The sequence below is a fragment of the Nothobranchius furzeri genome, chromosome 18 (assembly GCF_043380555.1).
Source record: "Nothobranchius furzeri strain GRZ-AD chromosome 18, NfurGRZ-RIMD1, whole genome shotgun sequence".
Classification (NCBI taxonomy): Eukaryota; Metazoa; Chordata; class Actinopteri; order Cyprinodontiformes; family Nothobranchiidae; genus Nothobranchius; species Nothobranchius furzeri.
The window spans coordinates 24,704,275-24,721,896 of record NC_091758.1 but is presented as its reverse complement, the minus strand read 5'-3'; the positions used below and the strand labels follow the sequence as shown (position 1 = coordinate 24,721,896).

Below are 17,622 nucleotides of genomic sequence, written 5' to 3'. Positions count from 1 at the left end.
CCGTTATAGTCTCAGTCCTTAAAAAGCCAAGGATCACTGCAGGACTACACACCTGTTGAGCTGACATCAGTAGTCATTAAATTATTCGAGGACCTGATTCTGTCCGACCACAGAGAAATCACAACCTCCGCCAACTGGACCCCATGCAGTTTGCCCATGTTAATATTCGTCCATGGTAGGTTCTGTGTGTTCTCTAATTAAACACAACTCGAGTGCATTTGTGCTAGTCAGTGATCGATTTGTGAGCTGGTTTTGGGTTCAATTTTTAGTGCACGCTGCTGTAGAGGAGCACAGGGGACGGGGGTGGATACCAGCTGAGAAACAGCAACTGTCAAGTACTGATGAAGATGATCAGACTCGTCTGCTTTTTAGGGACAGAGAGAAATAACTTGTAACAACATTTTGCTGCTGTGTCAGAAGTTATGGCTAAACTTTATTTTTCCCTTTCACGGGCCAGGGTGACGTCAATGTTACGGCTACCAGATGAGCCCCCATTTATGTTACGTCACCGATATGTGTTGTTAAATTGTGAAGGGGGGCAACATAAGAAATACGACAATGGAGTTAAAATGGGTTTAATTGTTATAAAAGGCTCTAAAAACAAGTGCAAACAGATGGCGAGCAGTTTTAAAATAATGCAAAACAAAATTTTCAATAAGGTTAACAGTTAAAAGACAACTTATCAACTATATAAAACACCTGGTTAAAAGTATTAAAAGTTTTACCTAAACTGAAGGTGTTTTAAAAACACAACAAAGTTGATAAAAGTCTAAAAACTAAAGCAGAGTTAACCTTAAAACAGAGTCAACTAAGTTGACATCAACCAAAGATCCCTATGGATCACTGAGAGTTTTTTTTTCCTTTAAACTCCTCAACTCAGAGTTAAAACTTTCAAAGTTAAAACTCACCACAAACGATGGGGTTGAAAACAAAATGAGGCCTGGAGGACAGCAGAACCCCTGCACTGCTGAAAGCACAGCCTTTTTTTATCCCAGGTGTGGGTCATGAGGAGGATTCCGTTCAGCTGTGCTCCTCAGCAGCCTGGGAGAGAGGAGGAGGAGGGGCAATGTCAGGCTGATCACCAGGGCTGGGTGATCCTGGCTCCTGCATCCCAATGGCCGGCTGGTAGCCGTAACAGTCAATTTCAACTTTAACCTTCTGAGACACGAATTTGTATTTGGTGGGATTTAAAAGAAAAATAAAACAGTTCTAGCTATTACTAATTAGTCGACTCATAAATGTGAACAAAATACTACTTAGATAAAAATAAATTTTAATATAAATGGTGACAACTTTTGGCAAAAAAGAAAATGTTTACACCTAAAATCAATATAAATGGCTGTTAGTGATAATAATAATAATAATAATAATAATAATAATAATAATAATAATAATAATGAGTTCCAATTTGTTGATGTTTTTTAAATGATAACTTAAATCATTTTTAAAGCACACATTTTATTTGGTCAATTAGAAACAATATCATTGCAATTCAATAACCTGCCATAATGCACTAGAAATGACATCTTCCTCACTAATTTATTCATCAGTATCAGTACCCTGCTCCCTTCTCTTCTAGATCAGATCCATTTTCAATCATCCCAGCACTTTTCACAATAGTATATATATTTTTTTATTCTTCAATTTTTTTTTGGAGGGGGGGGGGGGGGGGGTTGGTAAAGTAACACTTTCCCCGGGACCCAGCTCAAACTTGCTACGCCACTGCTATCACCTCTAATTAAATGAAGATAAGCATTAATTTAAAGTCCTTTTAATGAGTAATGTTTACACCAGTTTCAGTCCATCAAAAACCAAAACAAATATCAAAATCACCTTTTTTTTAAAAGAAAGAAAAATCACAATACTTACAGGAACATGATTTACATTTGCACAGAAAACATATTTGCACAGCTCAAGGATTCGAGGAATTTTAAAGTGATGTGCATTTGCTGCATCCCCCAGTCTTCTGTGCTGATTTCCCAAAATTTCACAGAAACAATGTTTACAAATTCACACAAAACACTTTTACATATTTACAATAACACTGAGTGTATAATTCATCATCCATCACTGTCACTCACTCTAAGAGCTGTAGTCAGAGGCAGCTTTTTTGTTGCCTTCGGCACAGGCATATATCTGTGCATGACAGCTCTGCTGAGAGACAGCAACACCTTCCTGTCTCACATGTGCCTTTCCTGCAACTACAGTGAACTACCTGCATTACACTGTCAGGGGAAGGATTTCTACTCATCCAGGTAACAGTCAGACTACCAGCAGGTGAGGGGGCACATATTTTAACTTTCAGGGCTGACCTCATTATGGTTGCTTGGTAGTTTTCCCGTTTGGAGTTGATACAGGGCATCATTTGCAGGGATGATGGACAATTCTGGCAAAACCGATGATGCCATGCAGAATGCGTTGCATTTGGCTTCATTTACATTTTGAACAGATGGTTGGTCATACCAGTAGCATACATGTTTGCAAAGTGGTGCAAAAGTGGATGCGTCCAGGTTATGTGACAGTGTGAGCGTCCTGTCACTGTGACCCGATTGATCACGCGCCCTGGCTACTTAGCCAAGGGGATATCCCTTTGGCTGACTGGTTAGCGTGCGTGACTCTCGCACAGGAGCCTGCGGATCGAATCCCACCTGGGACCCCGTTTCTCCACCTTGCCACACTTGGCATTGTTGGCAGAATGCTCCATAGGTCACTGGTGTAATCTGATTCAATGTTATTGTATTTTTTTTAATTGAAATTGTTAGATTTTTATTGTTTTTTTTTAACAAATATTTTTTAACAGGTGAAACAACAGCTGTGTCCAAAAGATCAACTGTGCTCACATAATTGCCATATTTGTGTCACCCACCTCACACTCGGTGACTGCTGGGGATAAACACCAGTTCTCCATGACCCCAGTGAGGAATCATTGGTTAAGATAATGAATCGGTGAGTTAGCACAGTTTTTTAGGGCAGTATGGTTAATATAAGACAATGTGTGGTAAAATTTGAAAAAATGTCAACATTAAAGGGGCCATATCACGGGAAATCCACTTTTTGGAGCTTTTTAGCATATTACATTGCTGTTTCTTCATGAAAAATACCCCCAAACCAGTTTTTGGCTGCATTCATGCATTTTCCTGTTTCAGCTACAAGTTTTACGTTTTATTTTGAAATTCCTGAAAAGTCGAAATTTGAAGTTTTTATGTAATACCTCCTTCCAGGCCCTGCTCCTCCCTTGAATTTGGTCTACGTTCTGAAACACGCTTTCCATGGCCAGCGTAGGATATGTAGCTTAGGTCATTTCTAAGCAGCATTTTAGTTGATTAACTCTGCACACCTCACATTGACTCACACGGGCTAAATAAAAAATAAAGAAAAGAAAACATATTAGTCTTTATATTTTATACTGTTTACTAACAAAGGTTGAAACCATCATACTGACAAGTGTAGCTAAAAAAAAAAAGAATAAAAGTTGGTGCCATGATATGAACCTGCACAACACTGTATCCCAACCCAGGACTCTATAATCACTGCACCACCAAGTCTGCCATCTGACAGCCTTCACCAAATCAAAGATGTTAAGAAAAACAAGAATATTTTGCAGAAAATAATCAATAAAACAAAAATTTAAATACATGAAATCTGTTTCAGCTGGCTACGTAAATTACTGCAGACATCACCGGCGGTCGAACCCATGTCAGCACATAGCACAACAGAGTTAATAGGCAGACATTTAACCTCTGGAATATCAATCACACTTGTAGGCACATTTTGTGAGGGAGGCCAAGCTTCGATTGTAGCCACAGCCACAAGGGCGTGCCTGAAGCCACAAATGGCTGTGACTGCCATCCCGTAGCTATGAGAACAGCCAATGGCTATACCTATGAATTGCTGTGAATGCACCCACTGCCTGGATGGACTCCTTTGTGTTAAAGGTTTAGCGATATAGGTCAACACATAACTGAGAAGCATTGTTTTGGCAGTTTGTAAGTACTGTAATTAAAATAATTAGTTCGTATTTGAAACTTTGTTCATATTTTACCATACCATACCACCTTTATTTCTATAGCACATTTAAAAAACGACATGTGAGCCGACCAAAGTGCTGCACAAAACAATCATAAAACAACATCACACTACAGGTAAGAACAATCTGTAAAGCACAATAAAAGAGTCATTACCCAAAAGCCTCTTTGTACAAGTGAGTCTTCAGCCGAGATTTAAAAACAGCAATGCATGAAGACTACCTAATAGAAAGGGGTAGTGCATTCCAAAACACTGGGGCGACATACACAAAAGCTCGCTCCCTCCTAGTTTTATATTCATGGGCAGAATACAGAGCAGCCAGCAGTCAGTTGACTTCAGTGAGTGAGCTGGTTTAAGCAGATCCGATAAATAGGTTGGAGCAAGACCATTTAAGGCCTTAAACACAAAAAGCAGAATTTTAAATCTCACCCGAATGTTACTGGAAACCAATGTAAATGTACCAGAACCGGGGTGATGTGACCGCGTCTATTTGCGTTTGTTAGGAACTGTGCTGCAGCATTCTGTACTAACTGCAGCCAGCTCAAGGCTGAAACTGCAGTACCACTGAGAAGTGCATTAGCATACTCCAGGCGGGAGGTGATGAAGGTGTGAATAACATATTCCAGATGCGATCGTTTCAGAATCGGCTTCAAGGGAGTTAGGCGGCGTAGTTGGAAAAAATACACAATCTTATCACCACATTTATCTGATGGAACCCACTGTCCAAATTCACTTGAGGTACAACCCTAACCCTAACCCTGCCAGGTAAGAGTGAAACCAGTCCAGAATAGAACCTGTAAGACCAACCCATGTTTCAAGGCGATCCAACAGGATGAGGTGGTCAATGGTATCAAAAGCTGCTGACAGATCCAGTAACAGCAGGAGCACATGAGAACATGAATCAGACGCAACCAAACTATCATTTAGCACACAAATAAGAGCAGATTCTGTGCTATGGTGCTGTCTAAAAGCCGATTGATTCATATCAAAGAGCAAATTATTCTCCATGTGAGTTACGATTTGAGAGTGAACAATTTTCTCCAAAACCTTCAATAAAAATGGGACTTTGGAAATTGGGCATAAGTTGTCATAGTTTAAATTGTCCAAGCCAGGCTTCTTCCAAACCGGCTGTACAACCGTTTTTTTGAAGGTCAGGAAAAACTCCAGTAGTGATGATGGCGTTCACGATTGTCAGAATGGCTGGACCCAGAACTGGAAGAAGGTCACGCATAAGCTTTGGTGGAGAAGAATCCACAGGAGAACCAGCAGGTTTTAAGAAACTAATCGGTTCCTCAAGGTCAAAATTAGAGAGAGCAGGTGGAGCTGGTGATTCCACGAGGCAGGCATGTTTTAGGGGAAGAAGGCAAAGTCTAATGTCAGCAATTTTGTGATAGAAACATTTCTGAGGCTCAGTACAGAGTGAAACAGAAGGAGTAAGACCATCCGAAGCAGTTAACAACAAAACAGAGTTTATAGCACTATACAATCTTGACTGATCCCCTTGATATTGTACGATGATATCAGAGAAATATTTATTTCGAGCATATCGAACCACTTTCTGATAATGAGACTCTGTAAAAAGTTGTTGGGAAATAGCCTGTCCTTTCTTCACCTTCGGTCCAGAGTCCTGCACTGCCATCTAAGGCTGTGAGTTTCATCATTCAGCCATGTATCTCCGAGATAGTCGTTTTCCGTCAAAGTCTGAGAGGAGCAAACGTGTCCAAGGCAGCAGAACAAGCATTAATAGAGTTTAAAGAATGTAGACGCACATAAACATCCTCTGAAGAATCAGAGGTAAAAAAGGAGTCAACTTTGAGAACAGATAGCAGCTGGGCAGACATAGCAGGAGAGATAAACGTAGAACAGCGAGGTGCCTGCTTATGCTCCCTCTTGGTGGTGTCATCAGGAGATACAGGGTGAATTTCCACAGTTACGCTGATGATACACAGTTGTACATCTCCGTGTCTCCTAATGACACACAGCCAATGGATGCACTGTTTAACTGCATTTTAGACATTGAAACCTAGATGGCAGAAACTTTCTCCAGCTCAACTAGGACAAAACTGAAGTTTTAATCATCGGTCCTGAGGCCCAGAGAGAGAAAATTTTGTCTAAACGACAATCTTTGTCTTTTAACCCTTCTTTACAAGTCGAGAACCTGAGCGTGATTTTCAACTCTGAGCTGACTTTTATCCTACACATTAAAAACATCACTAAAATAGGCGTTTATCATCTAAAGAATATTGCCAGAGTCCACCCCATTCTCTCTCGGACCAATAGGGAGACGCTGATGCCTGCTTTTATCACCAGTGGAATAGACTACTGTAACGTCCTGCTTTCTGGTCTTCCCAAAAAGAGCATCTCAGGCTTACAACTTTTACAAAACTCTGCAGCACGTGTCCTGATGAAGACCAGGAGGCGGGAGCACACACACCAGTTTTAGAATCACTGTGTATGCTCCCTGTATGTTTCAGGATCGATTTTAAGGTTCTCTTAATGGTTTTTAAGTCTCTTAATGGTCTTGGGCCTTCTTATCTTTCAGAACTGCTTTTACCTTATGAACCCTCGCGGCCTCTGCGCTCCTCTGACAGCCGTCTCCTTGTGGTCCCCAAAGTCCGGACGCACACCCATGGTGAGACATCTTTCCAGTATTATGGCCCTCGTCTCTGGAACAGGCTGCCAGAGGACCTCAGGGTCGTAGAGAATGTTCATGTTTTTAAGAGCAGGCTTAAGACTCACCTTTTTAGCTTAGCTTTTACCGATATCTGTTTTTGGCTGCATTTACTGTTTTATTAATGAACGTATTTATTTATAATTGTCATTTTAGTGGTATTAGACATTTATGTTTTAGTGTTTGACTATCTCTTTAATCAGTGTTATATGTTATTTTACTATCCATATTAGGTATAATTATTATTATTAATATTATTATTTATTTATTGTCATTTTACTTATTTTAATCATTCCAGTGTTTCCTCTGTGGGGCCCTCTGCCTCGGGGGTGGTGGTTGACTGTGGTGGCCTGAGTCTGCTTAGGCGGTGGTGTTTTTTTTTTTTTTTGCCCTTTCTCCCTGGGCACCCTGGGTTGGTGCCTTGGCTGCTGCCATCAATCAACTACTGCCGAGCAGATGGCTCACCTGATGGTGTTTCATTCATTACCTAACCCATCTGAACTCAGCCTAGTGTTTACTTATGCTGTTTTTTAGTTTGTGTGTGTGTGTGTGTGTGTGTGTGTGTGTGTGTGTGTGTGTGTGTGTGTGTGTGTGTGTGTGTGTGTGTGTGTCAAAGGGGTTGTGGGATGTGGGGTGTAACTGACACAAATGTTTATATATTTGTGGGGAAGGATGGGAATATGGGTTATATTGGGTCATTTAAATCTGTTAAGCACTTTGAGCTGCATTTTCTTTTGCATAAAAAGTGCTATGCAAACAAAGTTTGATTGACCGACTGATAGCTCCAGGCAATGAACCAGAAATATTAAACATAACAGAAGAATGGTCAGAAAAAACCTACAGGATTTGTGATCTAATTATGCACAGTAATGAAAGTCTTTGTGTACTTATAACTCATGCTCCATCATATTACGCTAACATTACCTGTAGCACAGTAGCTGTGGTCATAGCAGTTAGCTGCTATGCTCATAGCACATTGGCTGTGCCTGTAGCCACTGTGGCTGAAGTTATAAACCACTGTACTATGAGCATGAGTTCAACGTACACCAAAGGCATGCATTAAACATCAAATATGAACAAAGTTTCAAATATGAACATTTTTTTAATTCATAGCTAATATTTTATCATATACTGTGCCTACCTTTTTTCTCAACGGTTTACAATAGCATGATATGGATATAAGATGTAAGATGTACACCTTATTCTAAAATCACAATACTATCTATCTATCTATCTATCTATCTATCTATCTATCTATCTATCTATCTATCTATCTATCTATCTATCTATCTATCTATCTATCTATCTATCTATCTATCTATCTATCTATCTATCTATCTGCTTATTTTACTGCTGTTTAGCATGCTTATTTGGTGTACAGCACTCTAGTAATCTTTGTGATTACAAAAAGCTCTTTAATCATAAAGATGATGATTTATCTGTATTCAATGTAGCACCTTTAATCCAAGTAAAACTGCAGCTCCTTCCCCTACCTATCCCCTACCAATATGGTTGAACTCCTTCCTGTATCAGTGCAACAAGGTGATATGGTCAGTGTGGGGTTGTTTATCACTGTACTGTAGTCTCTGCAGCAGATGTATTCCTACCTCTCAACATTTCCTTTTACCTATTTTTCCTTTTCATTAGACCTTAGCAGCCCCACTCTCTTCAGCACCCTGTCCACATTAGGGATTAGTCTTTCATGGAAGTTCCACAGTCGTTTGTCCACATAAATATGTCCCACATGTGGCGATCCAGCCACACTAGTGTGAATGATCCGGCAGACTTCTAAGGGAACTTTGTATCTCTGTCCAAATTTCTTGAGCACTTCATGGACTGACGTCTGCTCCACCATTCTGTGATGTAAACACACAAAGAAAGTGTACAGAAATTCGTATTTTGAATTGAAATGTGTTATACAGAACACACTTAAACTTGATTTTCAAGCCAAGCTTTGCTGTATGATCACCCAGAATATATAAAAAGAATGAATATTTGGAGATTTTTAATTGAATTTTGAAGGGATCCCATTTCTGTAACTTATCTGAACGTAAGTGGAGATAACAGGCCCTGGAGGGATACCCAGATGTCCCTATCCACAGCAACACTCTTCACCTCTCCCTGAAGTTGTAGGTCCTCAAGTGAGTTCCAGGAAAACCTACAGATTTGGGTGTCCTGGATAATCCAGATTCGATGCTAAAACAATGCCAGTGGACTTCGTTCAGACTAAGTCTGCCGCCTAGTGGACAGAACATCTTGCCATTTCTCAAAGATTGGGTTCACTGAAGCAGCTTAGAACCAGGACTTCATTCTTCAGTAATTCTAACGGATACTCACCCTGGCAGCTTCACACTGGTCCTGGAAGGCCGGTATCCAGCAGGTTTTGTGATTTTTCTGCTCCAACAGACTTGATTCAGTGGTTAAAACACCTGTGTAGCAGTTCGCCAGGCTCTGCAGAAGCCTATTAATTATCTGTTCATTGAAATCAGGTGTGTTGAAACAGAGTTCAAACTAAAACATGCAGGATACTGGCCCTCCAGGACCAGGATTGGGCACCCCTGCACTAGATTGAAGTCTCTCAGTCCAATTTTAAAGACCAAGTTTACTTGACTTTTTTCCAATACAATTACAGTCGTCTATAGAATAAATGAATGCCTGGTGTACTGTTCTCTGTGGGGAAAAATGATCTCACATCCCTGCTTCAGGAACCCAAAGTGAATCAGAGAAGAGGTGAGCAGAAAATGACAGAATTTGGAGTCTTATTTCCTGATATTGCAACATCTCACCTCTGATTGGCTAAACGCAATGTGACTACCACTAACTCAGTTTCTTTGCATCATTTATGTTTTATCTCCACATATAACACAAGACTGAAGGATGTCTGCCATTATGTGGAATTGTTAATGCTAACAGTTAGCTTCTACTAGGCAAGACTTGCTCTACTCTCTCCTGGATGCTAAATAAAACAGCCTTCCATCACGAGACAAGATGGGTGAGTCTATGATGCTAAGTTTTACTGATGATGAATTGACTGACTTTTTAAATCCGAGCATTTCCCCAACTATTTTCAATCAGTAGCTGATGCAAGAAATAGAAGTAAAAGTCTATTTTCACGTTTAGCATTTATGTAAAACAGTGACCAATCATATAACTAGGGATGCACTGAAAATTGGGCCACTGAAAATTTTTGGCCGAAAATGACCCAAAAGTGCATTTTTGTTCAAAAGACCAAAATCCCTGAAACAGACCGTCAGGTGAACCCCGTTTTTTGTTTCATCTTGCTTCGACCTCTTGTGACAACTCGCTCTTTGCTTCATAATAATAGTACTTTTGTATGGATTTCAAAAGTAAAGCTTTCTCTGTTTTGCAATGCTGTCTTATTACGATTGTTGTTTTAATTCGGGACTAGCTTGTTTTGAGTGTAATGAGAAAGAAGTGAAGCAGCTCTCACTTGATCGACCAATGATAAATTCTAAGATGATGGTTCTGAGAACTCAGTTCCTAGAACTGCTCTGTCCGAAAGAGCCTTATATTAAAGTGGTAATTCTTCAAACCGGACCAAAGAGCTCCAAAGATAAATATAAATTTGGTACATTATCTAACAGAGTTTAGCATTATACAGAAAATATCCACATTATATGATTAAATTACTGATTAAACACCAAAAGATCAAACTGAATAACAATTTAAATGTATTACTAAATGTGTTTCTGTCCCCACCTTGGTTGAACTATCATCTTGTGTGGATGGTAAATTGACCTGTCAGGGTCTTCCCTGTAAATATGCTCCAGAATATTAACTCCTGGTACTTCTCCCCACCTTGGCAGGTGAAACGTCCCGTTTGGATCAAAGTGTCTGTAGGGGAAGCAATGGCTTTCAATGAGGAACTCGCCAACCTACAGAATGCAAACAGGCTTTTTTACAAGGGAAAATAATTCATGGAGTTATCTTTGTTTCTATTGAACACCAATAACTATTTACATTGGGATGCTGCACTTGCAGGGTGTCCATTAGAGACATCAGGTTGTTGTGTTGATATGGCATGATGATCTCATCAATGTCATTCAACAGGACGTAGCGTGAACGCTCCATGGATCTGTAAATGCACTCATTCAGTGTGGTTAGCTGGCCATAGTAGTGGATATCACCTCCAAATTTTGAAGGTTCCCAGCCATGAGATGGGTTCATGTGCTTGTCGATGGGCCAAGGAACTATTTCCAGGAATCCCTCTTGAGCATAACTTTGCAGAAGACGATCAAGTTCGGGGCCACAGCTGGTGTTATAGATCACCACTCTGTTCACTCCAAGCAACCTGGGACAAAAAGACACAAACATCTTGATCACAAAGCTCATCTGAGGAATTTCTTTCCTCAAAGAAAATCTGATGTTACCATTTTATGGTCAAAACTAATTAAGTCATTTTGTTTTGCTTTGTCATCGTTGAAGCACTAGAAATATCCATTTTCTACTCTCTCCTGGACACTAAATCAACAAAAGCTAAGATGAGTCCATGAATGCTAACTTTCAATGTGTGACATGCTAATGTCACAGGCTTTTCTAATCCAAGTTTCCTCATCCATTTTCCATCAGAAGCTAATGCAGGGAATGGTGAAGAAGATTATTTTCATGTTTAAACTGCATGTTAAACTCGACGTGACCGACCATATTTTAAAAATAACAATTAAGAAAATGGTTTCTCATTGAACTTGGCCTTTAAATAAATATGAACTGACCGGTAAATCTCTGTATTCCAAATGCCAGACCAGTATGATTTCATAAACATAAATCCAGTTTTTAAATATCACATTTTCCCTCATTTTTCTAATGTAAGCCTTATAAACGACACATTAGATGTTTCACTTCACGAATAGCTACAGTGCTCAGCATAAATGAGTATCGGGTACACCCCCTTTCAAAATACAAATTTAATCAATAGCTCAACAAACAATAGAACAATTTCCAGATTTTTCACAAAGCTGTTGTTTAACTCCATAACATGAAATTAAAGTGAATAATATAACTTAGATCCCAAAACCTTCAGTTTTACTAAAACAGTTTGAAGCAAAAATGAATACACCCTAAAACAAAAGACTACTACATCTAGTATTTTGTATGACCACTGTGATTTTCAAGGACAGCACCAAGTCTTCTAGGCATGGAAGGAACAAGTTGGAGACATATTGCTACATCCTTTTTCCATTCTTCAAGAATAACTTCTTTTAGAGCCTGGATGCTGGATGGAGAGTGATGCTCAACTTGCCACTTCAGAATTCCCCACAGGTGTTGGAATGGGTTCAGATCAGGAGACATACTTGGCATTTCAATCGCCTTCACCCTGTTCTTCAGAAATGCAACAGTAGTTTTAGATTAGATAGTTTTGTCGTGTTGGAAAAGTGCACGAAGACCAAGTGCACAGAGTGATGATATCTTCTCTTTCATTATAGAGCAGTACATTGTTGATTTCATGATACCATCAATGAAATGCAGCTCCCCAACACCAGCAGCACTCATGCAGCCCACATAAGGACACCGCCACCTCCATGCTTCACTGTAGGCACCATGCATTTCTCTTCGAAATCCTCACCTTAACAATGCCACACAGTTTTCGAATCAGTCTCATCAGTAGTCTTCATCTCTTTCAGCTTGGGCCCTAGCAAATCCTAAGTAGCTTTTTTATGCATGGGCTTTAGGAGAGGCTTCCTTTGTGGACGATACCCATGCATGCCATTCCTCTGCAGCGTGCGCTGTATGGTGTCACAGAAAACGGTCACTCCAGTCTGGCCTTCTACTGCTTTAGCTAAATGTAGTGAACTTGCACTGTGATTTTCTTCAACCCTTCTCATCAGAAGATACTCCTGTCCAGATGTTAACTTCTGCACATGGCCTGGACGTCTCTGTAAGATGATTGCACTTCCATCTTTCATTCATTTTTTTGGTCACTTTTACTATGGTATTTTGACTCATATGTAAAGCTTTGCCAATATTTTTGTAGTCCTTTCCTTTAGTATTTGGGCTGGAATGGATTTGTTTGGAAAATCACTTTTCTGTCTGTGCAAATGAACAAATCTCGTTTGCAATCAATGGTCCACATTTGTGGGAGTATCGTGTAGTACAGCATCTCATAGAAAATGTTGATTCTTAAAGGAAACTAAAGGTTTTCTGGCAAATGTAGTGGGGTCTACTCATTTATGCTGAGAACTTTATATGTTGAACCAGAAGCACCAAAATAATCTGATGCAACATAGAATAAATGCAAAGTATTTGTAGAAAACTTAAAGGTGTAGATCACTGGTTTAATCGATACATGTGAGGGTGGTCTCTAGTGTAAAGGAATGCCTTGTAAGTCGTACCCGAGGGGGAAAAAATATACCGGTGCAGTGCACAATTTTCATTAACTAGAAGTTACCCTCATCACAGCTGAGCTTCAGATAGCATGTTTTGGAGTCTTAGTTTCTCACATTTAGACATCTCGCCTCAACTTGTTGAACAGCAATGCAACACGGACTTGTAACATGGATGTTTTATCTCCACAAATAACACAAGCCTGGAGGAGTTCTGCTGTGTGGTGAGGTTGCCAATGCTAACAGTGAACTTAAACTGGTCGGCATGTTTGCTGCAGTTTCTTAAAAACCAAAACAACAGCCTATCCCGTTGTGAGTCAAGATGGGTGAGTCATGAACATTCAGTGACGGTGTGTCGTAGATCTGTCAGGTTTTTCAAGTCCTAGATTTCCACCATCTATTTAATCTCAGACTCTTTGCAAGAGAGTAAGAGTAGGAGACTATTTTGTATTTCAATGTTCAGCCTGAGGGAAAAACTCAGTGACCAGTTATAATTAAAAAATGGGTTTTCAGTGAACCCCACAGGTTGTACATTTAACATAACTTTTTTCAGACAATGTCAATGTTTAGGTTTTTACATGTTAAACTTTACTGACCTGTACATCTCCAGAGTCTGTGTAAACTGAAGCACGTTGTTGTAGTCTCCAAACAGAGTTGAAATACAAACCGTGAAGTTAAGCATTTTCCTCCCTATTCTGTTGGTTTTCATGTTTTTTATAAGAATCCAGCTGAGGTCGGAAGCATCCTCTGTACTGGGCTGAGTCGAAAGGGTGACGTGTGAAGCTTCACAGTTTTCAGGTATCGGACACATGACGTCTGTAGCACCAAATGGAAAACCGAAGTGGTCCGTGTGTGGGAAGATATTTGCAGGACTAGTTCCATTTAAATGGCCGGAACAGCAGAAAAGGCAGTGTAGTGGCTGGATGGAGTTTCTCAGAAACATGCCAATGATGCGTACATCATAACCATTCACTCTCTGGTCGATAAAGGCTGAGACCAGTAGGTGCTTGGTGTTTTTAAGCGGAGTGATGGTCTCCTCTGAGGTCGACAATGGGCAAACAGGTGGAGGCCCACGAGTTGTTGAGTATAACCATGTCTGGCTGAGTGTTCTTGTATTAAACAGGAGCACTAAGGCAGATGTAGTGATGACCATCAGAAAAAGCATCAGTTTCAAACGGCTTCCCATTTGAGCAGAGGATAAAGTAGACAAAAATAACCTGTAGAAAAAACACGAAATCAAAGAAAACAATCACATTAACTCATCAACTGGCAGATCCACAACTTGGTAGACTATGTAAACTTTCTCAAGCATTCACTGAACTTAAAAAAAAAAAAAACTAAGCAAAAATGTTTTTATTTTTTAATCAGAAGTTAAACATTACTTTTATAATAACAAATTTCAACCTAATTTTTTCCAAATTAAAATGAATTAGGTAAATCTTTGTGCTGAAATCTTTTCCAAGTTTTCTATAAAAATCTAAGCCTTTGGTCTTACCTTTGGTTTAATGCAAAGCCCGGTATTCATCCATGAACTGAGACATTCAATGCAACCTACTGATAATCAAACATGAGAGTTGCTATTATTGCTGCTACTGAAGCTGCTACATTTCCCCACTGTGGGACCAAAGTCTATTCTTTACCAATTCCTCTTATGGCAGAGCTTTTATCTCAAGAAAAAACAGCAAGGCGTCTCTCCCCCTCTCTTAACCCTCTGGAGGCAGGCGTTGCAGATTTGTATCAGTTAAAACCTACCTACCTGGTTACTCCGCATATGTATTTCATGAGTATTTTTTAACTCAGAAGTACCCCTGAAGGACTTAGTTGTTCGTCCTTTTATCAAAACTTATTTTGAGTCTGAGAGGGTTAAAACCTTTGAGAAAATGAATCGATGAGGATGTGTTCTTCTTGTTTTTGCCTCGTGTCCCTGCCTTTACAGTACTCAAACATATTCAAATGCTGTTAAATAAAGCTGCCTTGCCTCACCTTGTCCATAGAATGTTACCTGTCCAGTTGACTTTCTGAGTCTGAACCTCAACTGCCTCTAACCAAGCCTCCCACCTCATCCAGGTCTGTGTCAGAGTTTGGACTTGTCATTAGTTATCCACCTTTGCCTGCTGGACTCGCATTTGTGTGTTTGGTAAATTTCTAATGCGGTTTTACCTGTGTTCAGCACTTTGGGGCTGACTGAAGTTAACTAGAAAGTGCTGTATAAAAAATTGATGATGATGATAAAGAGATGAGAAGCAAAGATAAATGACACACTTACTTTAAAGCTGTTATAGCAAGTTTGAAAACAAATGGGCTTAAAGTGACAGTGTGTAGTTTCTCTGGCGATGGGGGCAGTACTTACCTAAATGATTGCAAGCAAGCATTACTGTTGTGCTCAAGTAAGACCTTACCAACGGATGTCCATTAGGGTCAAAAATCCTTAGGAGCACAACCTCCAGCAAAATAAGAACAGATTCCCTTTCATCACTTGCAACGAGTGAAGATGTAAATGTGTAAAACAATGTTTATTAATGGTGAAAATTTTGTAACCATTTGTTACAAATCAGTAAATGTGTTTTGTCCTCATAGGCTTCTGTAGAAGGAAACATGGCATTCAATATGGTGTCGCCCAGACTTAAACCTACTCCTGTGTATTTTAGAACAGATTTTTTTTGGTTATATGTCATGAAACTGCCAATATTTTTCATCACCTGAGCATCATTTATTCATTTACAACAACATTTTGATGGATATTTCCAGAGATTAATGGTAAAAACTACACATTCCATCCATCCATCCATCTATCCATCCATCCTCGTCCGCTTATCCGGAGTCGGGTCGTGGGGGCAGTAGCCTAAGTCGAGAGGCACAGACTTCCCTCCCCCCATCCACTTGAGCCAGCTCTTCTAGGGGAATCCTAAGGTGTTCCCTGGTCAGCTGAGAGACAATGTCCCTCCAACGTGTCCTGGGTCTCCCTTTAGGCCTCCTCCCGGTTGGACATGCCCGGAACACCTCACCAGGGAGGCGTCCAGGAGGCATCCTGACCAGATGCCTGAGCCATCTCAACTGGCTCCTCTCGATGTGGACATGTCCCCCCACTTTTTAAAATGACACATTTGTTCCCCCCCACATTTAGTCCACCTTGCGCTCCTTCGATCATTCTGAAAGAAATTCATTCATTCATTTATAAAGCACCTCCCTGCTGCCAACCAAGGCAGCCCAAAGCGCTGAACACAGCTGTGTAAAGTTAACAAGGATTAAAATATTAAAGGATACATCATAAGGAGTAAAAAGTACTATATGCATATTCATGTTAAGTACCAAAAACAATAAAACCATAGATAAAATCTTAATTTAGCTAAAAACTACATGCAAACAAAGACTAAAAACCAGGCACATCAGTTAAACAGACACAATCAGTTAAAACAATCAGATTAGAGGCCTAACGGGATGCTATGAGTCTGTAGTGCATTTTTAATTTTGCTTGATAAGCCTCAAGTGTAGTTGTGAGTCTTAGTTCCAGTGGAAGGCCATTCCACAATTTTGCGGCAAAAGCACAAAAAGCTCGATCTCTGCGACTCTTAGACCGTGGAACAACTAGTAGGTTGTTGGCAACAGAGCGCAGTAATCTTGAGGGTGTGTGTTTTTCTGCAGTAGTGATGATACATAAGGTGGCACAGTTCCTGCTAGTGACTTGAATGTAAATACCGTTCTACTTGATCAATTAGAATTTACTCAGTCTGCTGAAATCCATGTCGTGCTTTCCTGGTTGCTCTGCTCTGGTGCACACATGGAGAGAAGGGTATCACTGCAGACCCAGAGGCCATTCAGGCCGACTGCAGCCATACACTATTGGAGAAGGGTCCATACATGATTGCACATGATTGGGTTGTGTAGCGTAATGGTTGTTGGCTCTTTTATGAAAGATAAACCATTCTACATAATAATCTGGAACATTAATTTTTACAAATTAATAACCAAATGTTATAGAGATAAGAAGACTCAGAGGTTGTTTTCATAGATAAACTGACGATCATATCAGTTTGTCTGTGTTTCAGTTCAAAGAAAAGACAAGTTTAAATATAAAGAGTTTTAATTCTTCAATTTAAACTAACGATTTGAAATGACAATCATAGGAAAAATATCAACATTGGCAACATTGTTAGACAATCTTTAACAGTTGTTATTTTAAGCTTGCACAAATAGACCTTGTGTTGGATGTGCTAAAATTGAGGATGATGGAATTATGAATGCGTGCATGCAGGTGTCTGAGATTGCTTCAGGGAGAGAAAAGGTGAATCTGAGTGAAAAATGATGTTTGCAATTAAACTTTAGTTTTTATTAGAAAAGCTGCATCAGAACGCTATCTGTCGTGTTCTGTCTCACCGACCTTAGGACCCTCTTTAGATCCGGACCGAAGGAGGATGTTTCTCCAGATGCCACCTTGGCTGACAGAGAAGACAAAGGTGTGCGACGGTCCAGTCCAGAGTTGACCTCGGTACACGTTGCTGAAGCGTTCGGCAGATGCACTTTCTCAAGTTTAAATTAACTCAGAAATCAAAAGACTCTGGGACGAGTCTGCGTAAGCTGGTTGCA

General features: G+C 40.0%; 1 protein-coding gene across 2 annotated transcripts; it reads right to left on the bottom strand.

Annotated features, from left to right (window-relative positions):
• Window positions 1-1,755: 1,755 nt before the first annotated feature.
• Window positions 1,756-17,622, bottom strand: LOC129163660 (uncharacterized). 2 transcript variants are annotated; one of them, XM_054741723.2, is made up of 5 exons: window positions 17,417-17,622; window positions 13,635-14,255; window positions 10,679-11,009; window positions 10,418-10,593; window positions 1,756-8,553 (listed from the first exon to the last, which is right to left on the bottom strand). In XM_054741723.2, the coding sequence occupies exons 2-5, from the start codon at window positions 14,222-14,224 to the stop codon at window positions 8,325-8,327; spliced, it is 1,326 nt and encodes a 441-aa protein (XP_054597698.2). In that variant the 5' UTR covers window positions 14,225-14,255; window positions 17,417-17,622; the 3' UTR covers window positions 1,756-8,324. The 2 variants fall into 2 exon arrangements, with proteins under 2 accessions (XP_054597698.2, XP_054597697.2); XM_054741722.2 differs by lacking the exon at window positions 17,417-17,622 and having other exon boundaries at window positions 13,635-14,482.

Bases quoted from the DNA above. Each gene is read 5' to 3' on its own strand.
- LOC129163660 (XM_054741723.2), bottom strand. From the start codon at position 14,224: ATGGGAAGCCGTTTGAAACTGATGCTTTTTCTGATGGTCATCACTACA. The intron at 11,010-13,634 runs GTCAGTAAAGTT...TTTTTGTCCCAG, and splicing joins CAGACTCTGGAGATGTACAG to GTTGCTTGGAGTGAACAGAG. The intron at 8,554-10,417 runs GTGGGGACAGAA...TTTACATCACAG, and splicing joins AAGATGATAGTTCAACCAAG to AATGGTGGAGCAGACGTCAG.